This window comes from Petaurus breviceps, unplaced genomic scaffold, assembly GCF_028583685.1.
Source record: "Petaurus breviceps papuanus isolate PSGF00001 unplaced genomic scaffold, PetGlider_PUasm1.0 90750, whole genome shotgun sequence".
Classification (NCBI taxonomy): domain Eukaryota; kingdom Metazoa; phylum Chordata; class Mammalia; order Diprotodontia; family Petauridae; genus Petaurus; species Petaurus breviceps.
In genome coordinates this window covers 10,683,085-10,701,893 of record NW_027187335.1, presented here as the reverse complement: position 1 = coordinate 10,701,893, position 18,809 = coordinate 10,683,085, and the positions used below count along the sequence as shown (strand labels likewise).

Sequence of the window (18,809 nt, the reverse complement as noted above, 5' to 3'; positions counted from 1 at the left end):
GGATGGGGAGCCAAGGCCAAAGCCGGGGACCGGGAGGGTGACCGCAGTGGGGACCTTTCCTGGGTGGCCACGGGAATGCAACTTCTGGGGGAGTGGGCTGGAGAGCGGTCACTGGAGCCCCAGGCCAAACTTTTAGAAGTTGGTACTGGAGGAAAGGAGCCAGGGAATGGGGCAGGTGTGCAACAGGGGAAGGCCCTGCCCTAGAAACTTTGGGGATCACCGACTTGGCTTCCCAGGAGGTGCCACATGGGCCAAGGCAGCAGATTGGAAGAAGTGGGGTGCAGGGCAAGGTGTAACTCTAGAGCCCAGACTATGGGGGTTGTGGGTGGGAAGAGTACTTTGTCTGCCCCTCCAGAAGCTGGGATAGGGGAGCTGGAGGAATGGGGAAACTGAAGGGGGAGGGGATTTGTCTTCCACAGACTGGGAGGAGTCTTTATCTGTGTTTAGCTTAGGAGGATCTGAGATATTTGGTCTTCCTCCCAGAAAAGAGAAAGGACCTTCCTCTTTTTTCAGCACTGGAAGGAGTAAGGGGTGTAGTGAAGGAGAGCCCAGAGATTGACTCAGGGGATGGGGACAGCTTGTTCATTGCCCACTTCTCTGAATGGAGCAGTCTCTGCATTTTGTCCAAATACGGTTCCCACTCAGACATCCAAGAGCAGAGTGTATGCAGAAGCACCGATGACCTACCCAGCCCCTTCTTGATTTGGGAGGAGCCCAAAACCGATAATCATTACAACCCCCTCCCAACTCCAGCTTTCAATTTCACACAAGACTTTAGTTCTTCTTAGACACCAAACACTCCTAGTAAGACCTCATTCTGCTCTGGCACCAGGCAGGGAGAGAAGTGCCAGTAGGATCCTAGTAAGTGGAGTGCATGTTCATGAAAGAAGTGGGCAGAGTCAGTGTGATCTCAAAGGCTGCTCCTTCTGTGACCTGGGACTGCCCCATCACCCTGCTAGATTGTGGTCCTCACTTCCCACTGAAGGCTTATGCAGAAAGTGACAAGCAAGGAGACATTGCCATCCTAGGTCTCTGTTTGGATGGACCCTGTGTATTTTAAGGCTATTAGCTGTCTTCTGGGTCTCCAGTCACACTGATTGCTTGGGAAGGGTTACCTTGCTGTTCCTGATGAATTTCCCCCCAGTTTCTCTAAACATTCTCAGGATGAAGGTAAAGGGAAAAGAAAGGAAGGAAGAAAAAGAAAACAGACTGACATCACAGAATATCAGAGTTTAAATGGACTTTGGAGATCCTCTATTTCAACCACTTTATTTTACAGAGGGCAACTAATACTCACAGGTGTCTGTGGTCATGAAGAACTCTTTTCAGGGCCAGGATAAGAACACAGACCTTTCTTTTGCTTGCCTTACACTGGGGCAGCTGTCAAAGCCCTGGGGACAGATACTGCACATACCCACTTTGTTGTCTCTGAACAGCTTGGGGAGTTCTCTATTCCCACTTGGGGGTGGAGATAGCATGTCTCATTCACTAGTCCCCATCCTCTCCTTCAACCTGTGGGTAGAAAGGCGAGGTATGAGAGTCTAGTGACACATAATTCCTCTTTGCCCTCTACCCCATCCCCCTTAGTTCTATTGAAGCAGCAGGGGGAGAATGAGGATTAAGAAAATTATGTCCCATCCATAGGAAGTCAAAGCCCTGAGGTTTCCCTGGTGTCCTCTGTGGCTAGGCATACACTGGTGAGGAGGCAGGTAAATGTCCAGAACAGATGAACACAGCCAGGTCAGAAGGGCAGTCACCCTTTCCCCCCTCCATTTGATGCAGGGAGGAAGTTGGCTTTCACCTTATTGAGGTGATGAGCTTGCAAGAGACTGTTGGGTCTGCTATTCAAGGCTCTCTCCAGGGCAGAAGAGTGGGGAGCTTTAATTATACCTGTGTGCTCCCACAGCTAGCAGGGGGACAACATGATAGTGGAAGAGCTCTCCCAGAGAGCCAGCAGAGGGAATACCAGCTGTGGGAACAGGAGGGGCCATGAGGAGGAGGAAAAGGCCTCTTGACTTAAAAATGGTTCTTTCTCAGACCACCACCAAACCTCCCCCCAAGGTCACAGGCCTGGCCTCACCCAGGGGTCTCCCAGTGCTTTCCCCTCCCCCAGTTTCCTCTCGGCTTGTCCTTCCTGGGGTCAGCCAGCCCTCTGCTGCAGTGCAGGGCACAGAGATGCCTATTTTCCTCACCACATCCTGTCCCCTGGCCACAGCACTGCCTGGCCTGTTGCCTTGTTTTCTGCCCTCCTCCTCCATTCTCTCCCCCTCAGCCATAGTGTCTCTGACATCACCATCCACCCTGGAGAGACCACAGCAATGCTCTCTCCAGCCCCAATTGCCTGCACCTGGTAATGCCTTTTCACACCTACCATGTGGCACAGAATTAGGCTATTCCACCATCCGGTCTGCCATAAACTTGGGTTAGTGGAGTCTTTTACTCTCCAACTTTTTTCCCAGAGACTGCTCTTCCTGAACAGGATTCTCTATTAGGCTATCCTTTCCCTCCCTGTACAGCTGCTGCTCCAACCTGGAGCCCCCAAGCCTATCCTGGGAACCTGCCAAGGAAGAAGATAGCACAGAGCTGTGAAAGCTTCATCTCTTCTATTCCCAGGGGACATGGGTATCCATAGGGCAGGGCTCCTGTCTTGGGCCAGGCTCCTCTGATTCCCTCCTACTTTTTTTTTTTTAAGCAATCGGGGTTAAGTAACTTGCTCAAGGTTACACGGCCAGTTATTTCTGGGTGTGGTGCTAAGTATCTGAGCCCGGATTTGATCCCCAGGTCATCCCAACACTGGAGCCGGTGCTCTCACTCAGCTGAGCCACCTAGCCTCCCCTCCCTCCCACTTTTAAGGGCCCTGGTCATGGTAGGGCTTGGAAACTGAAGGGTGGAGGTAGGCAAGAGAGGAACCTACTTGATTACCAGGCAAAAAGAGAGAAGCAGGGACAGCAAGAATCCAGATGTGTTGATGTAGCTAGAAGCCTCAACCCAGACTCTAGCTAAGAAATCCTGGGGAGGTTTGGGGCAAGTAAACTAAGTCCAGGGAATCAGGAAGAAGGATCAGGAGGTGTTCAAGGCTCCCCTAGATCCTGCTTCCTGCTTCACAGTGAATTATTTTCTCTACTGCCACAGTGATGAGGAGCAGGAGGGAAGGGGCAGTTGGTAGGATGTCAGGAGCAGAAAATTCAATTTGGATGTATTTCTGTAGCATTTCACATTCTACAGTGGACCTTGCTCAAAGTATCTCTCTGTATCATCCCTGTTCTACAGATGAGGAAACTGAGGATCAGAATAGTTAAGTGACTTGTCCAGGGTCACACAGGAAATAAATATCAGAGTCAGGACTTGAACCAAGGGGCTTCTGACTCCCAAGTCCAATGTCTCTCCCGAGATCTCATGCTATTGCTTTTCCCCCAACTACCTGTCCTGTCCCTAAAGAAGCTTTGTAGACAAAGGCTTATATGTAAATGACTTTGAGGAATTGTTTAAGATGCCAGGCAGTGCTAGAGTGGGAACCAGGAGTCTTGGGTCCTAGGCCCAACTCAGACCTTGACTTATGTGGATTTATCTCTCTGGGCCTCTTATTTTCCGGTTTTGGTTTTTTTGCACAGGGGAAGGCAGGGCAGTTGGTGTTAAGTGACTTGCCCAAGGTCACATGGCTAGTTTTTGCGTTAAGTGTCTGAGGCCGAATTTGAACTCAGGTCTTCCTGATTCCAGGGTCAGTGCTTTATTCACTGTGTCACCCAGCTGCCCCTTGGGCCTCTATTTTCTGTAAAAAGGGTCAGCCCTGCCCTGTCCCAAAGAACTGATTTTCTTTTCCCAGGCCTACTTCCCAGACATTAGTGTAGCAACAAATGGGAGTAGGTGACCAGGTTGACAAAAGTCTGTTGGTTCATTCATTCATTTATTTGTTCATTTATGTATTTATTTGCAGAAGGGACGACAGAGAAAGCCGCGGCCACCAGATCCAGGAGAGGGCTCTAAAGACAGAGATAGCTCTGCGGGGCGACGGGGGAATACGGGCCGGAGGCACGGTCGCTGGAAGGGCCGAGTGGATAGCCCTGGGGTGTTGGTGGCTAAGGTGGTGAGAGCTGTGACGGGCAAGCACAGATTCAGCCGCCGGGTCCCCCCTGCCCCACCCCGAGAGCCCCTCAGCCGCCAGAACCTGAGTACTGGGGGTGGAGGAGAGGTGCTGCCTGGGGCAGGTGTTGCTGGTGCCTTCCAACAAGGTGACACAGGCAGCGTGGAGGGTGCTCCGCAGCCCACTGAGAATGGCTTCACCCCCAAGTGTGAGATCACAGGCAAGGATGCCCTGTCTGCCTTGGCCCGGGCCAGCACCAAGCAGTGTCAGCAGGAGATCGCCAACGTTGTGTGTCTGCACCAAGCAGGGAGTCTCATGCCCAAGGTGGTGCCCCGACACTGCCAGCTGTCTGGTGAGGCCCCATAGCATTGGGTAGAACTTTTCTCCCTCCCCCTCACCACCCAATTCTTAACTCAAGATATATACACACCCAGCTCTGGGTCTTGGGGAGTGAGCAGTAAACTCAGGCCCTGCTTGGATTGGATACTCAGCTTGGGGAATCCATGGGGTGAAATCAGCTGCCCATAAAAGGAGCCTCACTGCCCTCAAAGGGAGGAAGTGAGAAGCACCTTGACTGAGGTCCCTATTCTTTGTACCCCTTCTGACCTCCCCCTCCCCCCACTGCCCAGGAAAGGTGAGCCCCATGATTCAGTGGGATGAGAGCAGAGTGCAGTTACCACCAGGCAGGCCTTCAGTTCGAATTGCCTACATGCTGGTGGTTCATGGTCGTGCCATCCGGCAACTCAAGCGGCTCCTCAAGGCTGTTTACCACGAGCGACACTTTTTCTACATCCATGTAGACAAGGTACCTTTAGGGGTGGGAGTCAATGGAAGGAAGAGGGATGTGGGAGGTGTGGCCAACATGGAGGAGAAACAAGGGAGCAGGAGAGATGGGGAACCTGGCTGGGGAGAGACCAGGAATCTCTTGACTATTTCTGGCCAGTGTGGGGACAGAGGAGAAGCCAAGAAGCTTACTGAGCTGTGGGCAAGGCTCTCTTTCTTCTTCCTAGCGCTCTAACTACTTGCACCGAGAGGTGGTCGCTCTAGCCCAGCACTATGCCAACGTGCGGGTGACCCCTTGGCGCATGGGCACCATCTGGGGTGGCGCGAGTCTTTTGAAGATGTATCTGCGCAGCATGCAGGACTTGCTAGAGGCACCTGGCTGGACCTGGGACTTCTTCATCAACCTTAGTGCCACCGACTACCCCACCAGGTACTAGGGGCTCATTCCCATCAAGGGAGGGGTAGGCCCAGGGCAGCTGGGAACCTGGGTGTCAGCTAGGTCAGTGCCACTGACTCTCCCAGTTGGAGAGGGCAGAGAGCACAGTGGGAGAACATGAGAAAGAAATAAGAAGGATAAAGATGAGTGTGTCCTCTTCCCTATGAGCCTTCAGGACAAGAGTTCAGCTGAGGTCTATGGCTTTTAAAAATTTTTTCCTTTTTTTTCCCAGTATTTTGATAACTACATTTTAACACGATTGGTTTCCTTTGTACTCCTATGTATTTTGGGCCTTTACACACATTATTCTAAGAAGTGTTTCCTAGGCTTCATCATGATATAAAAAAATTGAAGGACCCAGCTTTAAGATCATTATACCTACACCTACCAGCAGCTAAAAAAAAAAGGATGTCCTTCCCCTCCCCTCTCTGGCAGTGGGTTACAAGATCACAGATTGAGAGTTGGAAGGGACCTTAGTGGCCATCTCATCCAACCCCCTTGCTCTATAAATGAGGGTTACAAAGGGGCAGCCAGGTGGTGAAGTAGATAGAGCACCAGGTCTGAACTCAGGAGGATGAGTTCAAGTTCATCCTCAGACAGTTACTAGCTATGTGACCCTGGGCAAGTCACTTAACCCCAATTGTCCATTCCTCCCCCCCCCCCCCCCCGAAAATAAATGAAAAAATAAAAATAAAACAAATGAGGGTTACCTCTCTAGGCTTGCCCAGGGTGACACAAGTAGATAATAGCAAGGCCAAGATTTGAGTCAGGATCTTTGGACTCCAAATCCAATGCTTTTTCTACTGTATTTGTGTATTTATTGGTTTTTTGGAGGGCAATTGGGATTAAGTGACTTGCCCAAGGTCACACAGCTAGTGCGTGCGCGCGCGCGCGTGCGTGTGTGTGTGTGTGTGTGTGTGTGTGTGTGTGTGTTATGTCTGATGCTGGATTTGAACTCAGGTCTTTCTGACTCCAGGGCCGGTGCTCTATTCATTGTACCACCTAGCCGCCCCCTACTGTATTTATTAAAGCCTTCTCAGTAAATTGGCAAAGATTTTTTTTTTTAAATACTAAAATTCAATTGTAGTGAATTGAATTTTTTGTAGAGAAACTGGCATTTGATTACACTTTTGTTGGAGCTGTGAATTGGCGGAATCTTTTTTGGAATCAATAAAGCTCTAATTAGGAACTAAAAAGCTTCTCATGCCTTTTGACCCAGGCCTTCCATTACTGGGACCATGTCTGTAGGCTGTTACTGATGGGGGGAAAGACCTATGTGTGAACAGTATTCCTGCTAGCATCATTTGTAATAGCAAAAAACTGGAAGCAACCCCACATATCTAGTAATCGGGGAATGTCTGAACAAACTGTAGCATGCATTGAGAATATGACTTATGTGTATCAATATTATCCAACCACTTAAAATTACAAATGAGAAAAATACAAAGAAATATGAGAAGGCTTATATGATGAAAAAAAGGAGACTCCAAGTAACATTTTTGTTGTTCTTGTGCAGTCATATCCAACTCTTCTGTGTCCCCTTTTGGGGTCTTCTTGGCAAAGATCACTGGAGTGATTTGCCATTCCTTCTCTAGCTCATTTTACAGATGAGGAGACTGAGGCAAACAGGGTTGAGTGAATTACCCAGGATCATACAGCTAGTAAGTGGGGTCACATTTGAACTCAGGTCTTCCTGACTCCAGGCTTCCAGACTTCCCTATCCTCTGAGCCACCTATCTCCCTCTAAGGCAAACAGAAGTTAAGTGACTTGTCTAGGGTCACACAGCTAATAAGTGTCTGAGGTCACATTTGAACTCAGATCTTCCTGATTCCAGGCCCAACACTATATCCATGGGGGACACCTAGCTGCCAAATAACATTAGATACACTGATTATGACCTCGTAAGTAATAATCATTAAATAGACAAATAAAATAACATCAATAAAATCCAGGAAAAATATACAGAAGGAAAAGAATTCAGAATACCACCCAGAAACAAATGGAATTTTCTGAAGTAATATATACTTTAAAAAACCCAAAATTGTTAAAAAAAAAAAAAAAAAGAAAGAAGGAGAAAGAAAGAAATTGTATTGGAGAGAAGCTTAAAGGATAGAGAAGAAGGGACTCAGATGCATTTTGGGGGGGGTAGAGGAAAGATTGAGTGCTGAGACTGCTTTAAGGGCCGGGCCTCTGGGTACCTTCCTCCCTCTTCCCTTAAACTCACTTGTTTCCTACCCCAGGACCAATGATGAGCTGGTAACATTCCTGTCCAAATACCATGATAAGAACTTCCTCAAGTCTCATGGCCGGGACAACTCAAGGTAAGGATGAGTTATAGGTTAGTCAGTTGAGGGGCTAGAAGATTCATGGGCTGCCCAGAGGGATCCCCCTCGAACCCTGCCCTGAAAATGGAGGGATTGAATCATTGGCTGCCAATTCAGGTTTGTAAACTTCCTGCCAATTACAAAGAAGTGAGTGGTCCTGAAGCCCATCAGGCAGCCAGGTAGGGGTGGCAGAGGGGGAGGCAAGCCTCAAGAGTCACTTTCCCATCCTAGACTTGAGTATTTCCTCCCACTTGCCCCTGCCCCAGCTACCACCAATCAGGTGCTGTCTCTGAGTGAGTCCTGTGCCCCTCATCCACAGGTTCATCAAGAAGCAGGGCCTGGACCGGCTCTTTCATGAGTGTGACTCTCACATGTGGCGCCTGGGGGAACGGCAGATTCCAGAGGGCATTGTCGTGGATGGCGGCTCGGATTGGTTCGCCCTGACCCGCGGCTTTGTGGAGTATGTGGTCTATACAGACGACCCCCTTGTGGCTCAGCTGCGCCAGTTCTACACCTACACTCTTCTACCAGCGGAGGTGGGCCATCAGTCCTTAGGGGAGGCTGGGGGGAGGGAGGGAGTGGCCAAGAAGGAGGAAGAAAGTGGTCAGTAGAGGATGGGCACATGGCACCTGGTGAGGGGGACTGCCTCACCTCCCACCCACCCCCCACAGTCCTTCTTCCACACTGTGCTGGAGAACAGCCCCACCTGCAACACCCTTGTGGACAACAACCTGCGTGTCACCAACTGGAACCGGAAGCTGGGCTGCAAATGTCAGTACAAGCATATCGTGGACTGGTGTGGCTGCTCCCCCAATGACTTCAAGCCCCAAGACTTCCTTCGGCTACAGGTGCCTCCCCTGCCCACCTAGGGCAGACTGGCTTGTGGTTCCTGTGTGCCCTTCCAAGTCCTGGCCTGGGGGGCTGGGGGACCTTTAATCTCCTGGGCAGGGTGGCAAGGGATACCAGCACTTGGCCTGAGACAGGGCTGGTGCATAAGAATTAGCCCACTCGCACTCCCACTTCCTGTGATTTCATTGCTGTAGGGAGATGGGATCCCACAGGGAAGTTGGGTATAAAAATGAAGCTACCCCTGAGGTTACCAAGAGGCCAGATGGAGGCAGAACTGAAGCTGGGGTCAGGAAGACTCCTTGCACGCTTCACTGGCTGGGTGACTGAACTAGTCATTTTGGGTTTTAGTTTCCAGTCTTAAAATGAGAGGGTTGAACTTGTTGACCTCCCAGGTCCCTACCAGTTCTAAATCTAGCGCTGATCTTACTTCTGGTTCCTTGTCTGTTAGTGATAGTGATGTATGACCTGCAGGTAGAACCCAGAGATCTCTTTGCTCCATGGGTGATGTGTGGCTTCTAGTCTCTTTGCAATCCCAACAACTGTCTTACATTCTTTACACTCCAGCAACTCTCCAGACCTACCTTCTTTGCCCGAAAATTTGAGTCAACTGTGAACCAGGAAGTGCTAGAAATCTTGGACTCTCACCTTTATGGTAGTTACCCTCCCAACACGCCAGCCCTCAAAGCATACTGGGAAAATGCCCACGACATTGCCGACGGCCTGGGTGGGCTCAACGATGTGATCCTCACTGCCTACACAGCTTTTTCCCGCCTCGGCCTACGCCATGCTGCTGCCGTGGCATCCCCTTCAACCAACCAGCTCTGCAGGTGGGAGATACCACTCCCCTCCCCTTGCTGAAGTCAATCATTCCCCCTCTCCCCTGTCCTAGTCAACCCCTGTATACAGACTCCTCTTGAGGGGATATAGAAGGTTATGAAAACATGGTCCCTGCCATTGAGGGGTTAGTTCCCTCTTTAATGGGAAAGGTGCTGTCCCTTCTTATAGGGAGCTTTCACTATGATGAGGGGCGTAATCTGTTCCAGGTCTGATGGGGAAGAAAGAACACATAAATGGGGGCTTAAAAAAAGGGGAAAGAGCGCTTGAAGAAAAACCTTTATAAATAAGAATTTTTGCTATAGAGAAGAGGAATGGAGAGTAGAACTAACATAGGGTGGGGCTCTAGGATGGTCCTTTCTGGGACCTCCTATTCCTGGCCTGTTTCTGTTGACAAGTGTCTTCATTTCTCCTTCCCCCTCCCCTACATCCATCATAGGTTTAAGCCTAAGGGCTTCCCATCCAGTGTCCACCTGTATTTCTATGATGACCGTTTCCAGGGCTACTTGTTGACCCAGACGGTGCAGCCTGTGGCCTCTGGGCCAGAAGAGGCGCTGGAGATGTGGCTGATGCCTCGAGGGGCCCTGAAGCTGACAGAACACAATGGTCAGGCCAACCGGCTGCAGAACCTGGAGGTGGGATGGGGGCCCTCATCCCCTTGACCCCCCCTTGTCCCCATGCCCCTCGTACAACATTGCAGTCATGGGTGTCCTTTGATCTAGAGGGTAGTGATAGCCTAATATCCCTCCTCCATGTCTCTGGGATCTAGTCTAGGTTAAGCTACGGGTAGACAGAGAAACTTTTGGATCTCAAAAGCTTATCTTTCACTTCCTTAGCCAGACATTTATTGAGCACCTATTATAGGTCATTCCCTTGACTCACTTCTTAAATAGGCCTATTCACTGAATGGACTGTTACCTCACTCAAAGTGAGAATCTGAAAAGGCCTTAACCTAAAAGGGCCAGGGTTTCCCATTGCATCGTGGGCCATCTCCAGTTGTCCTGATCTGTGTCTGGCCACCAGACTCAGATGACTCTGGAGGAGAAAGTGAGGCTGGTGACCTTGCACAGCCCTCCCTCACTCAAATCTAAGTCAACTGCTAGTCACATTATTGTTCCCTGATGTCATGGTTCTCTTCAAGAACAAAGGACAAACACAACAACTATATGCCAGTGTATATCCCTAAGTGCTAGGGTACAAAGCCACTGTCGTCAAGGAGCTGACATTCTGGTAAGGCAGGCAGCATCCTAGAAGTACATGTGAAATACTGGCAGCTGAGGTTTCTGTGTCTCTCCTTTGTAGTTCATTCTCCTCCCTTTCATTGCAGAGCAGTAGAGAAGAAAATTTCTTAGCGGTCATGCACTCAGACCTCCTCATTTTAGACATAGAACAGGGGAAATAGAGTGCCTAGGGTCACAAACAGTTAGTGACACACTCCACCTCCTCCCCTTCCCACCCATCCTCCTACAAAGCTCACCACCAGCATCTTCTCCAAATGCTTCCCTCCTGACAGGTGGGCACAGAGTGGGACCCCAAGGAACGTCTCTTCCGGAACTTTGGGGGACTGTTGGGACCTCTGGATGAGCCAGTAGCCATGCAGCGTTGGGCCCGTGGCCCCAACCTCACAGCCACTGTGGTTTGGATCGACCCCACCTTTGTGGTGGCCACCTCATATGATATCACAGTGGACTCTGAAGCTGAGGTCACTCAGTATAAGCCTCCCCTGAGCCGGCCCCTGCGACCTGGTGCCTGGACCGTCCGTCTGCTGCAGTTCTGGGAACCGCTGGGTGAAACCCGCTTCCTAGTGTTGCCCCTGACCTTCAACCAAAAACTACCTCTCAGGAAAGGTAATGGATGATGCTGCAGCCCTAGAGCCAGTCAGAATGGGAATTGCCAGGCACGCGGACCCAGTGACCAATCAGACCTCAGCCCTCTGGAGCCCTTTAAATACCATCTCCCGCAAAGTGGTCAGTGCCCTTTGGGCTATCAGTATGTTGAACCTATTTTCCTAAGCAGAAATTGGGATATGTAATTGAGCAAAGGATATTCCTTTTGCAGGGCCTGATTAAAAGGCCCCTTTTCTTGTAATCAGAACTTCCCTAGGGAAATACAGAATATTCTGTTGCCATCACATCAGAGTGAGCACCTTCTTCCTGGTCCCACCACTCCTGGTGCCCTGCTAGCTCAAGAGAGCTCTCTCTTTCTCTACCTCACTACCTCACTCCCTTTCCCCATCAATTTTACTGATGAGGAAACTAAGTCCTAAGGAAGTGAAATGATTTGTCCAAGGTGATACAGGTAGTGACCATCAGAATGGGGATTGGAACCCAGGGTCTCTGACTGCAGAGCCAGGGTTTTTCCCATTTTACCATACTGCCTCCTAGATCACAGTGAGGGAGAAAGAGCAGGATGATAATGATAACTCCTTGCATTTATGAGAGCATTTTTAGGCTGATCTGTTATCTCATTTTATCCTAAGGTAGATGAAGTAGGGATCATGGTCCCTGTCTTATGGACAAAGGCCTGGAGGTGATAAATGATGAGCTTGTGGTCCCATAGCAAGTGGCCATCTAGGGGTGAGGTTGGAACTAGGGAATCCTGGTCCCCATACCAAGCTAGGGAGTTCTTCTTGAACCTGACATGGACCTATCAAATGGAGTGGGGAATATTGATTCTGTGTCCTTTCTGTGCTTACTCCAGATGATGGGAGCTGGCTACATGCTGGGCCCCCCCACAATGAGTACATGGAGCAGAGTTTCCAAGGCCTGAGTGGAATCTTGAACCTTCCCCAGCCAGACCAGGCAGAAGAGGCTTCTCGGAAGCACTCAGAATTGACTGGCCCTGCCCTGGAGGACTGGACAGATAGCACCTTGGGCAGCTTCTGGTCAGTGGCAGGGCTATGTGCCATAGGCCCCTCCATCTGTCCCAACCTGGAGCCCTGCAGCCAAACCAGCTGGAGTTCCCTCTCTCCTGACCCCAAGTCAGAGCTTGGTCCTGTCAAAGCTGATGGTCGGCTGAGGTAGCGGGACCACAGTGGGAGCCTGGGGAAAACCCCGGGACATTTTACTTTAGGAACTCCATAGAGGAAGAGGCGATAGAGGAACCATCCTCACCCTTGGGCGAGAAGTTGGGGTCTAGCCCGCTGTCCCATTCCCCCTCCATTCCTCGGCTGGAGTAAGCCCCAGGATCAAGCAGCAGGTGGACACTGATGGGCTCCTTATTGGACAGTTCCAAGCTGGGGGCTGGAGAAGAATGGAGAAAGCCAGAGTTCCTTTGGCTACCGAGCCAGTGCTGTTCTTGTGTCCTCTCTAGGTTCTACTTTCCTGTTTTTAAGATGGCCTGTGGAGAGGGTCTAAGGACAAGAAGAGTAGAGAGGAGTGATGTGCAATAAAGTCCCAGGCAACCCCAGGGAGATACGGCCCCCCTAAGACCTGCAGAACAAGGGACCAACTGGGCACTTCAAGGGACTACTTGAGATAGCTCGGATCCCCTGACTGTCTGCCTCGGAAGCCCAGGCCGGTAGAGCTAAGGGCAGAGGATGCTGCTGGTCTTGGCAAAAAAAAAAAAGCAACCCATACCTAAAGAGCTAATAGATAACTGGGTAGAGTCATCTGTGGAATTGGCCACTGGACAGGCCAGGAGGCCAGAGAGGAGACACAGGAGGGGGAGATATCCAGGGCTCCTGGTTTCATGGTCTGCTCTGTCCCCTTTATGTGAAATGGGTGCTGCTTCTGAGGCTCCTAGGGGGCTGACAGATGAGACTCTGCAAAGCAGGGAGCTTGAGGGGTCCTGGCTGCAGAGTGGTCCCTGTGATGGGAGGAGTGAACTAGAGACAGAAGAGCAAGAACTGCCCTCAGGTCATTCTGGAAAAGGAGCTAGAGCAGTGGTAGGCCTGGAGTGCTGTGTAAAATCTGAAATATGCAACAGCGGAAATATATCTCTTACATCTCTGCTGTGGTCCGTGGCATGCTTCTTGGAGGAGGGGCTCCTGCTGAGTGAGGCAGGCGCTGGAGCCTGATGGAGCACTCTGGCAGGCCCACAGCTGGCACCTCCCCATCCTCCCACCCTCCCCTTGGGAGCATCAGACTCTGTACTGTCATTCCCCTCCACCTATTCTGATTGCCATGGCCTCTGCATGACCTGTGCAAGGCCAGCCCTTTTCTCTCCTTCCCCATCTGGCTTCCCCCTACCACATTATCTTAGGAGCTCCTTCAAGGAACCATAGAGATATCAAGGGCGTCACATCTGGGTCCACTTGACTCCAGGAAGAGAGCAATATGCAACCTGTCTGGACTAATTTTCCTCAGGGGTGGTCCCTAAATTTCTGAGCCCCTTGAAACTGTCTAGTAGGCTTAGCCATTTGGGCATGAGGCAGAATCCTGTATAGTTTGGGTGGTCATTCTCGTCCTGGGTGACCCTCCTGTCCCTTAATGTCATTTACACCATAGTGTAATTTGTCAGCAGGTTACCTTTCTGTAGGGTGTTTGCATTTTATGCCTTATCCCTAATTGTGGGATAAAAAGAATAATAACTAGTATTTATATAACGCTTTAAGTTTTACAGAGTGTTTACAGATATCTCATTTGATACTTACAACATCCCTGGGAAGTAGGTGCTATTATAATCCTCATTTTACAGTTGAGGAAACAGGCTGAGAAGAGGTTAAATGACTTGCCCAGGGTCACACAGTAAGAGTGGCAGAATTGAAATTCTGGTCTTCATGACACAGCTTTCTGTAGTATTTGACTAGGGATTGGAGCTGGGATTTACAGATTCCAAATAACTCTTCTTTTTACTGCATCAAGTGGGAAGGAAGACAAAAGAATTTTGAATGAATAAGTTTTGGGGGGGGAGGGTGGTTGGAGAATAGGGGTAACTTGTTAACCACACTCCACCAGTCCGTTTAATATAGGACAGAACATGAAATGAACAGAGCAGCAGCTGTCCTGGCACCCTGATTTGGCCATGGGGGTAGAGGTGGGGAAGGACTAGAGAAGAGAACTTATGTACACAGAGCTATAAGGGACCACAGAGGCCATCTAGTCAAACTGTATTTTACAGATATGGAAACAGGTCCAAGGAAGTTAAATGATTTGTCCAAGGTCACATAGGTAAGTGCCTCAGAAAACAAGGGTCTGTGGGTGGGTGGGAGAGAAAAGAAATAATGCTGTGCTAAAGAAAGGAGTTGTCATATCCTCTCCCTAGAAACCAGCAGGCCAGGGCAGGTCCCAAGACAATAGTGGGGCTAAGGTGAAAACTGATAAAGTTGACTTTGGGAAGGCTTCTGTTCTGCCAGGACCTGGACGAGGTGGGCAGTGAGGGAGGGTCTACAGGCCTAACTGAAGCGACCCAGTTTCCAGGTAGTATTTTCCTGAATGGCCAGGAGAGGGCGCCCCTAACCAGGAGCTTACTACACAACCCCCAACTCCTTGAGGATGACCCAGAAAGTAGAAGCAGGGATTCAGACCAAATAAAGATGCCTTTGGATTTAGAGGCAGCTTTGGTGATGTCAGGATGTTAATTTTCTGATTTTAAAGACAGTATAATGTTTTTGGAAAGAGCCATGGTTTCATTCTAGTTAAAAACAATAATAACAAACTTTGGTTCCCAGTTCACTTAAATATTTCCTAAGGACCAGCCAAGCTGGGGGTTAGGGGGTGAGGGAGGAGAGCTCACCACTGATAGACTGATGACTTTGGAATGAGATCTTTGCCCAGGGCAACCTGTGAAACAACTTGTGTGTGTGGTGTATGTATGTTTACAGATCCAATAGCAACTAGCACTTATATATTACATGTATTATTTCTTTATAACAATCCTGAGAGGCAGATGCTTCCCATTTTATAAATGAGGAAACAGGCTGATAGCAATTTGCTCAGGGTTATTCAGCGTACATTTGAATATGGCTCCAAGACCCTCATTCTGTCCATCCACTGTGCCATAGGTAATTCAAATGTGAATGTATATGTGTGAACAGAGAAAAAGAGAATGTTGTAACAGGAAGATGGCCAGCTTTGGATGAAGGAAGCAACCAGCTGGCATTCACGAAGTACCCATTATATACCAAGGACTATGCTAGGTAATGGAGATAGGAAGACAGAAATGAGACCTGTTCCTGCCTTCAAGGAGTTTACAATCTATCTGTAGAAACAGCAGGTCCACATAGAAGATAGTACAGAGTAATTTGGGTAGTGGGTAGAACTAGCAGCTGGGAAGGGCTGTGGGAAATAGATCAGGAAGGCCTTCATGGCAAGACTGGAGTTTGAACTGACCTCTAAAGGGGGCTAGGAATTTTCAAGAGGCAAAAATGAGCAGGCAGTGTGTCCTGGGAGTGGGGAAGCTCGTTTGAAGGTACCAAGATGGAATTGGGAATGCTGTGTGTGAGATACAGCAAAAAGGCCACTTTAGAGTACATGAAGAAGAGGAATATGTAATAAGCTTGGAAAGGTGGGCCAAGACCAGATGGGAAAGGGCTTTCAATGCCAAAAAAAGGGTTCTGACATTTGATCCTAAGGGCAAAGGGAGCCATTAGCTTCCAGAACAGGGATGTGTATTTTAGGAAAATCATTTTGGCAGCTGTATGGATTGGTGAGGGGACAGAATGGAGGCAGGGAGACCAATTAATTGGGCTACTTCAATTAGTCCCAAGGAGAAATAAAACCTGGGTTTGAGTATGAACTCTGACACACACTAGTTGTGTCTGCCTGGTCAAGTCACTTGATCTCCCAATACATCCAAGCTAGGTTCAGTGATACAAAGACAAGATGGGACAACTCTTTCATGACTTGGCCCCTTCCTGCCTTTCCAGTCTCCTCATACCTTATTCTCTTCCTTGTTCTTTCTCAGGACATTCTCATCACTGGTCTCTGGCCATTTTCTCTGGCTGTCCCCCATGCCTGGAATTCTCTCTCTCATCCTTATTTCCTGGCTTCCTTCAAGTCTCAGCTAAGATGTCACCTTCCGCAAAAAGCCTTCTTGATCCTCCTTAGTTTTAGTGCCTTCTCCCTGAGATTACCCCCAGTTTATCCTGTTTGTATCTTGTTTGTGCATAGTTGTTTGCCTGTTGTTTCCCCCATTATACTGTGAGTTCCTGAAGACTAGAGACTGTTATTTAAAAAAAAAAATTTCTGCCTTTCTTTGTATCCCTATTACTAAGCACAGTGCCAGGCATATAGTAAGTACTTAATAAATGCTTGTTTCTTCCCTCAAGGAGGTAACATTCTAACAGGAGAGCAGAGGCAACATGCTATATAAATATATATATATATACACACACACACACAAGTTAATTTGTTGGGGGAGGCACTAGCTGCAGAGGAAGTCTTAGGTGAGGCTTAAAAAGAGAGAAAAGTCCAAAGGAGAAGTCAAGAAAAAAGTTCTATGGGGGGGGGAGGAAGAGTACGAAACAAACCAAGACCTCTCGGTGCTCCCAAATAGCTCCTAAGATAGTCACAGATGAGCTCTGGATCAGTCCCAATGGAGAGAGTTTCCACACTGGGACTTCCTTACACTGATGAAATCAAACATCCATACTGATTGCCCATTCCCCCAAAATACATAAATAGGTTTAGGGTTTAGCATGTTTATGTTTTGTTCCACATTTGTGGTTAATCGAATTAATAAGCATTTATTAAATACCTACTATGGGGCAGCTATGTGGCATCATAGTACACAGGGTGCCAGGCCTGGAATCAGGAGGACTTATCTTCCTACGTTCAAACCTGACCTCGGATATTAGCTGTATGACTTTGGGCATGTCACTTAACCCCGTTTGCCTCAGTTTCCTCATCTGCAAAAGGAGCTGGAGAAGGAAATGGCCAGCCACTCCAGTATCTTTGCCAAGAAGACCCGAGATGGACATGACTGAATCAACTGAACATATATATGTTCTAAGTACTTAAGGATATAAAGGCAAACAATAGCCTCAGCTCTGAAGGAACTCACAATCCAGTGGGAGAGAGAAGATGAAAACAAGATAAATTGGAAGTCATCTCAGAGGGAAGGTGGTGAAAGGGACTGGGAAAGGCTTCTTGCAGAAAGAGGAACTTCAGTCGACAAGCATTTCTTACACTGGGATTCAAATTCCTCTTCTGTTAATACCACTGTGACCCTGGGCAAGTCAGTTCACCTCCTTAGGCTTCAGTTTCCTCATCTATAAAGCAGCCTCTCCCTTGGTTTTCATAGAGTGGCCAAGGTAGAGGTTTACATCGGTATATTATACAGTACACTGTCTTCACACCACCATCTGACACAGTGGAAGGTTAAAAAATGGTTTCGTTTTAAGGATTTTATTTGCTATACAGTATTTATGGTACTATAGATTTCATGTGTTATGTAAAGTGAATATTGTCTGAAATAATTTTTTTAGTTGAGATGTTAGCACAAAAGATCAAAGAATTCTAGGAAATGTTAAGTGAGAAAAAAAAATGTTTTGTATTGTTTTGGTTGTTCAATTGTGTCTGACTCTTTGTGACCCCATTTGGGGTCTTCTTGGTATAGATACTGGAGTGGTTTGCCATTTTCTTCTCCAGCTTATTTGACAGATTTGGAAACTAAGGCAAACAGTTAAGTGACTTGCTTGGGGTCACACAGCTAGCAATTGCCTGAGGCCAGATTGGAACTTGGGAAGATGCATCTTCCTGACTTCAGACCCAACACTCCATTTACTATACCACCTCCATGCCCTTCCTGGTATATAGTAGGTGCTTAATAAATGTTTATTCCTTTCCCTTTCTTACAGTCACCCAGTATTCTAGTGAGGGACACAAACATATAAAATACAAACAATGGAAATGGAAATTGAATAAATACAAATATATTTTTTAAAAAGGAGTGAAATAGAAGTGCAAGGGAAGGCACTAGTATTTGGGGCGACCAGGAAGGCCTCTGGTTCAGAGGCTCTATGGGGCCTTCTGAAGGCAGAATTGCCCCCATTCTTCTCGACAGGTTCCAAGACCAAAGCAGCAGAAACAAAATAACCAGAGAACTTGGGCTAGAGAAAGTTTTTGCTCCTGCCACAAAAATAATTAAGGCTTAGAGATTGTTGTTGTTGTTGTTTTTGAAAAAGCCCTCTAATAAAGCTAAACCATGTCAGGCTAATGTATCTGTATTGGGAGATAGAGATAAAAAATTTTTAAGTGTGGTGGGAGCTTTGAAATCCTCCCTTGCCTGGCCTCTGGGGTTAGAGACTGAGATCTGAAATCTAGAGGGAGGGCAGGCAAGTGGATGTTGGGGCTTCGAAGGCTATACAATAACTCCTTTGGAGAACCAAAAAAAAAAAAAGGGTGAGGAGAAAGAAAGAAAAGGCCAGGTTGCTGCCCTGAGGAGAGCAGCTTTTGTATTTCTGCCCTGTGTGTTTGGTTTCTGTGGCAACGAGAGACACATGGCTCCATAGAGTAGCCCTCAAAGCCTGGATGCAGCCAATCAGGACTGGAGGTCCATTTTCCTGGTCCAATGGGAAGTAAAGATGGGCAGGGAGGAGAGTTTGTCTCACTGCAGGAG

General features: G+C 48.4%; 1 protein-coding gene across 1 annotated transcript in view; it reads left to right on the top strand.

Annotated features, from left to right (window-relative positions):
• The window catches only part of XYLT2 (xylosyltransferase 2), an 18,447-nt gene extending 698 nt beyond the window's left edge, over nt 1-17,749 (top strand). The window contains exons 2-11 of the mRNA XM_069067549.1: nt 3,935-4,433; nt 4,711-4,886; nt 5,092-5,294; nt 7,542-7,622; nt 7,945-8,161; nt 8,297-8,473; nt 9,039-9,301; nt 9,748-9,943; nt 10,822-11,155; nt 12,009-17,749. Of these exons, the coding sequence (XP_068923650.1) occupies nt 3,935-4,433; nt 4,711-4,886; nt 5,092-5,294; nt 7,542-7,622; nt 7,945-8,161; nt 8,297-8,473; nt 9,039-9,301; nt 9,748-9,943; nt 10,822-11,155; nt 12,009-12,331 (2,469 nt within the window). The 3' untranslated portion in view covers nt 12,332-17,749. The remainder of the gene's footprint in view (nt 1-3,934; nt 4,434-4,710; nt 4,887-5,091; nt 5,295-7,541; nt 7,623-7,944; nt 8,162-8,296; nt 8,474-9,038; nt 9,302-9,747; nt 9,944-10,821; nt 11,156-12,008) is intronic.
• The last annotated feature ends 1,060 nt before the right edge of the window (nt 17,750-18,809 follow it).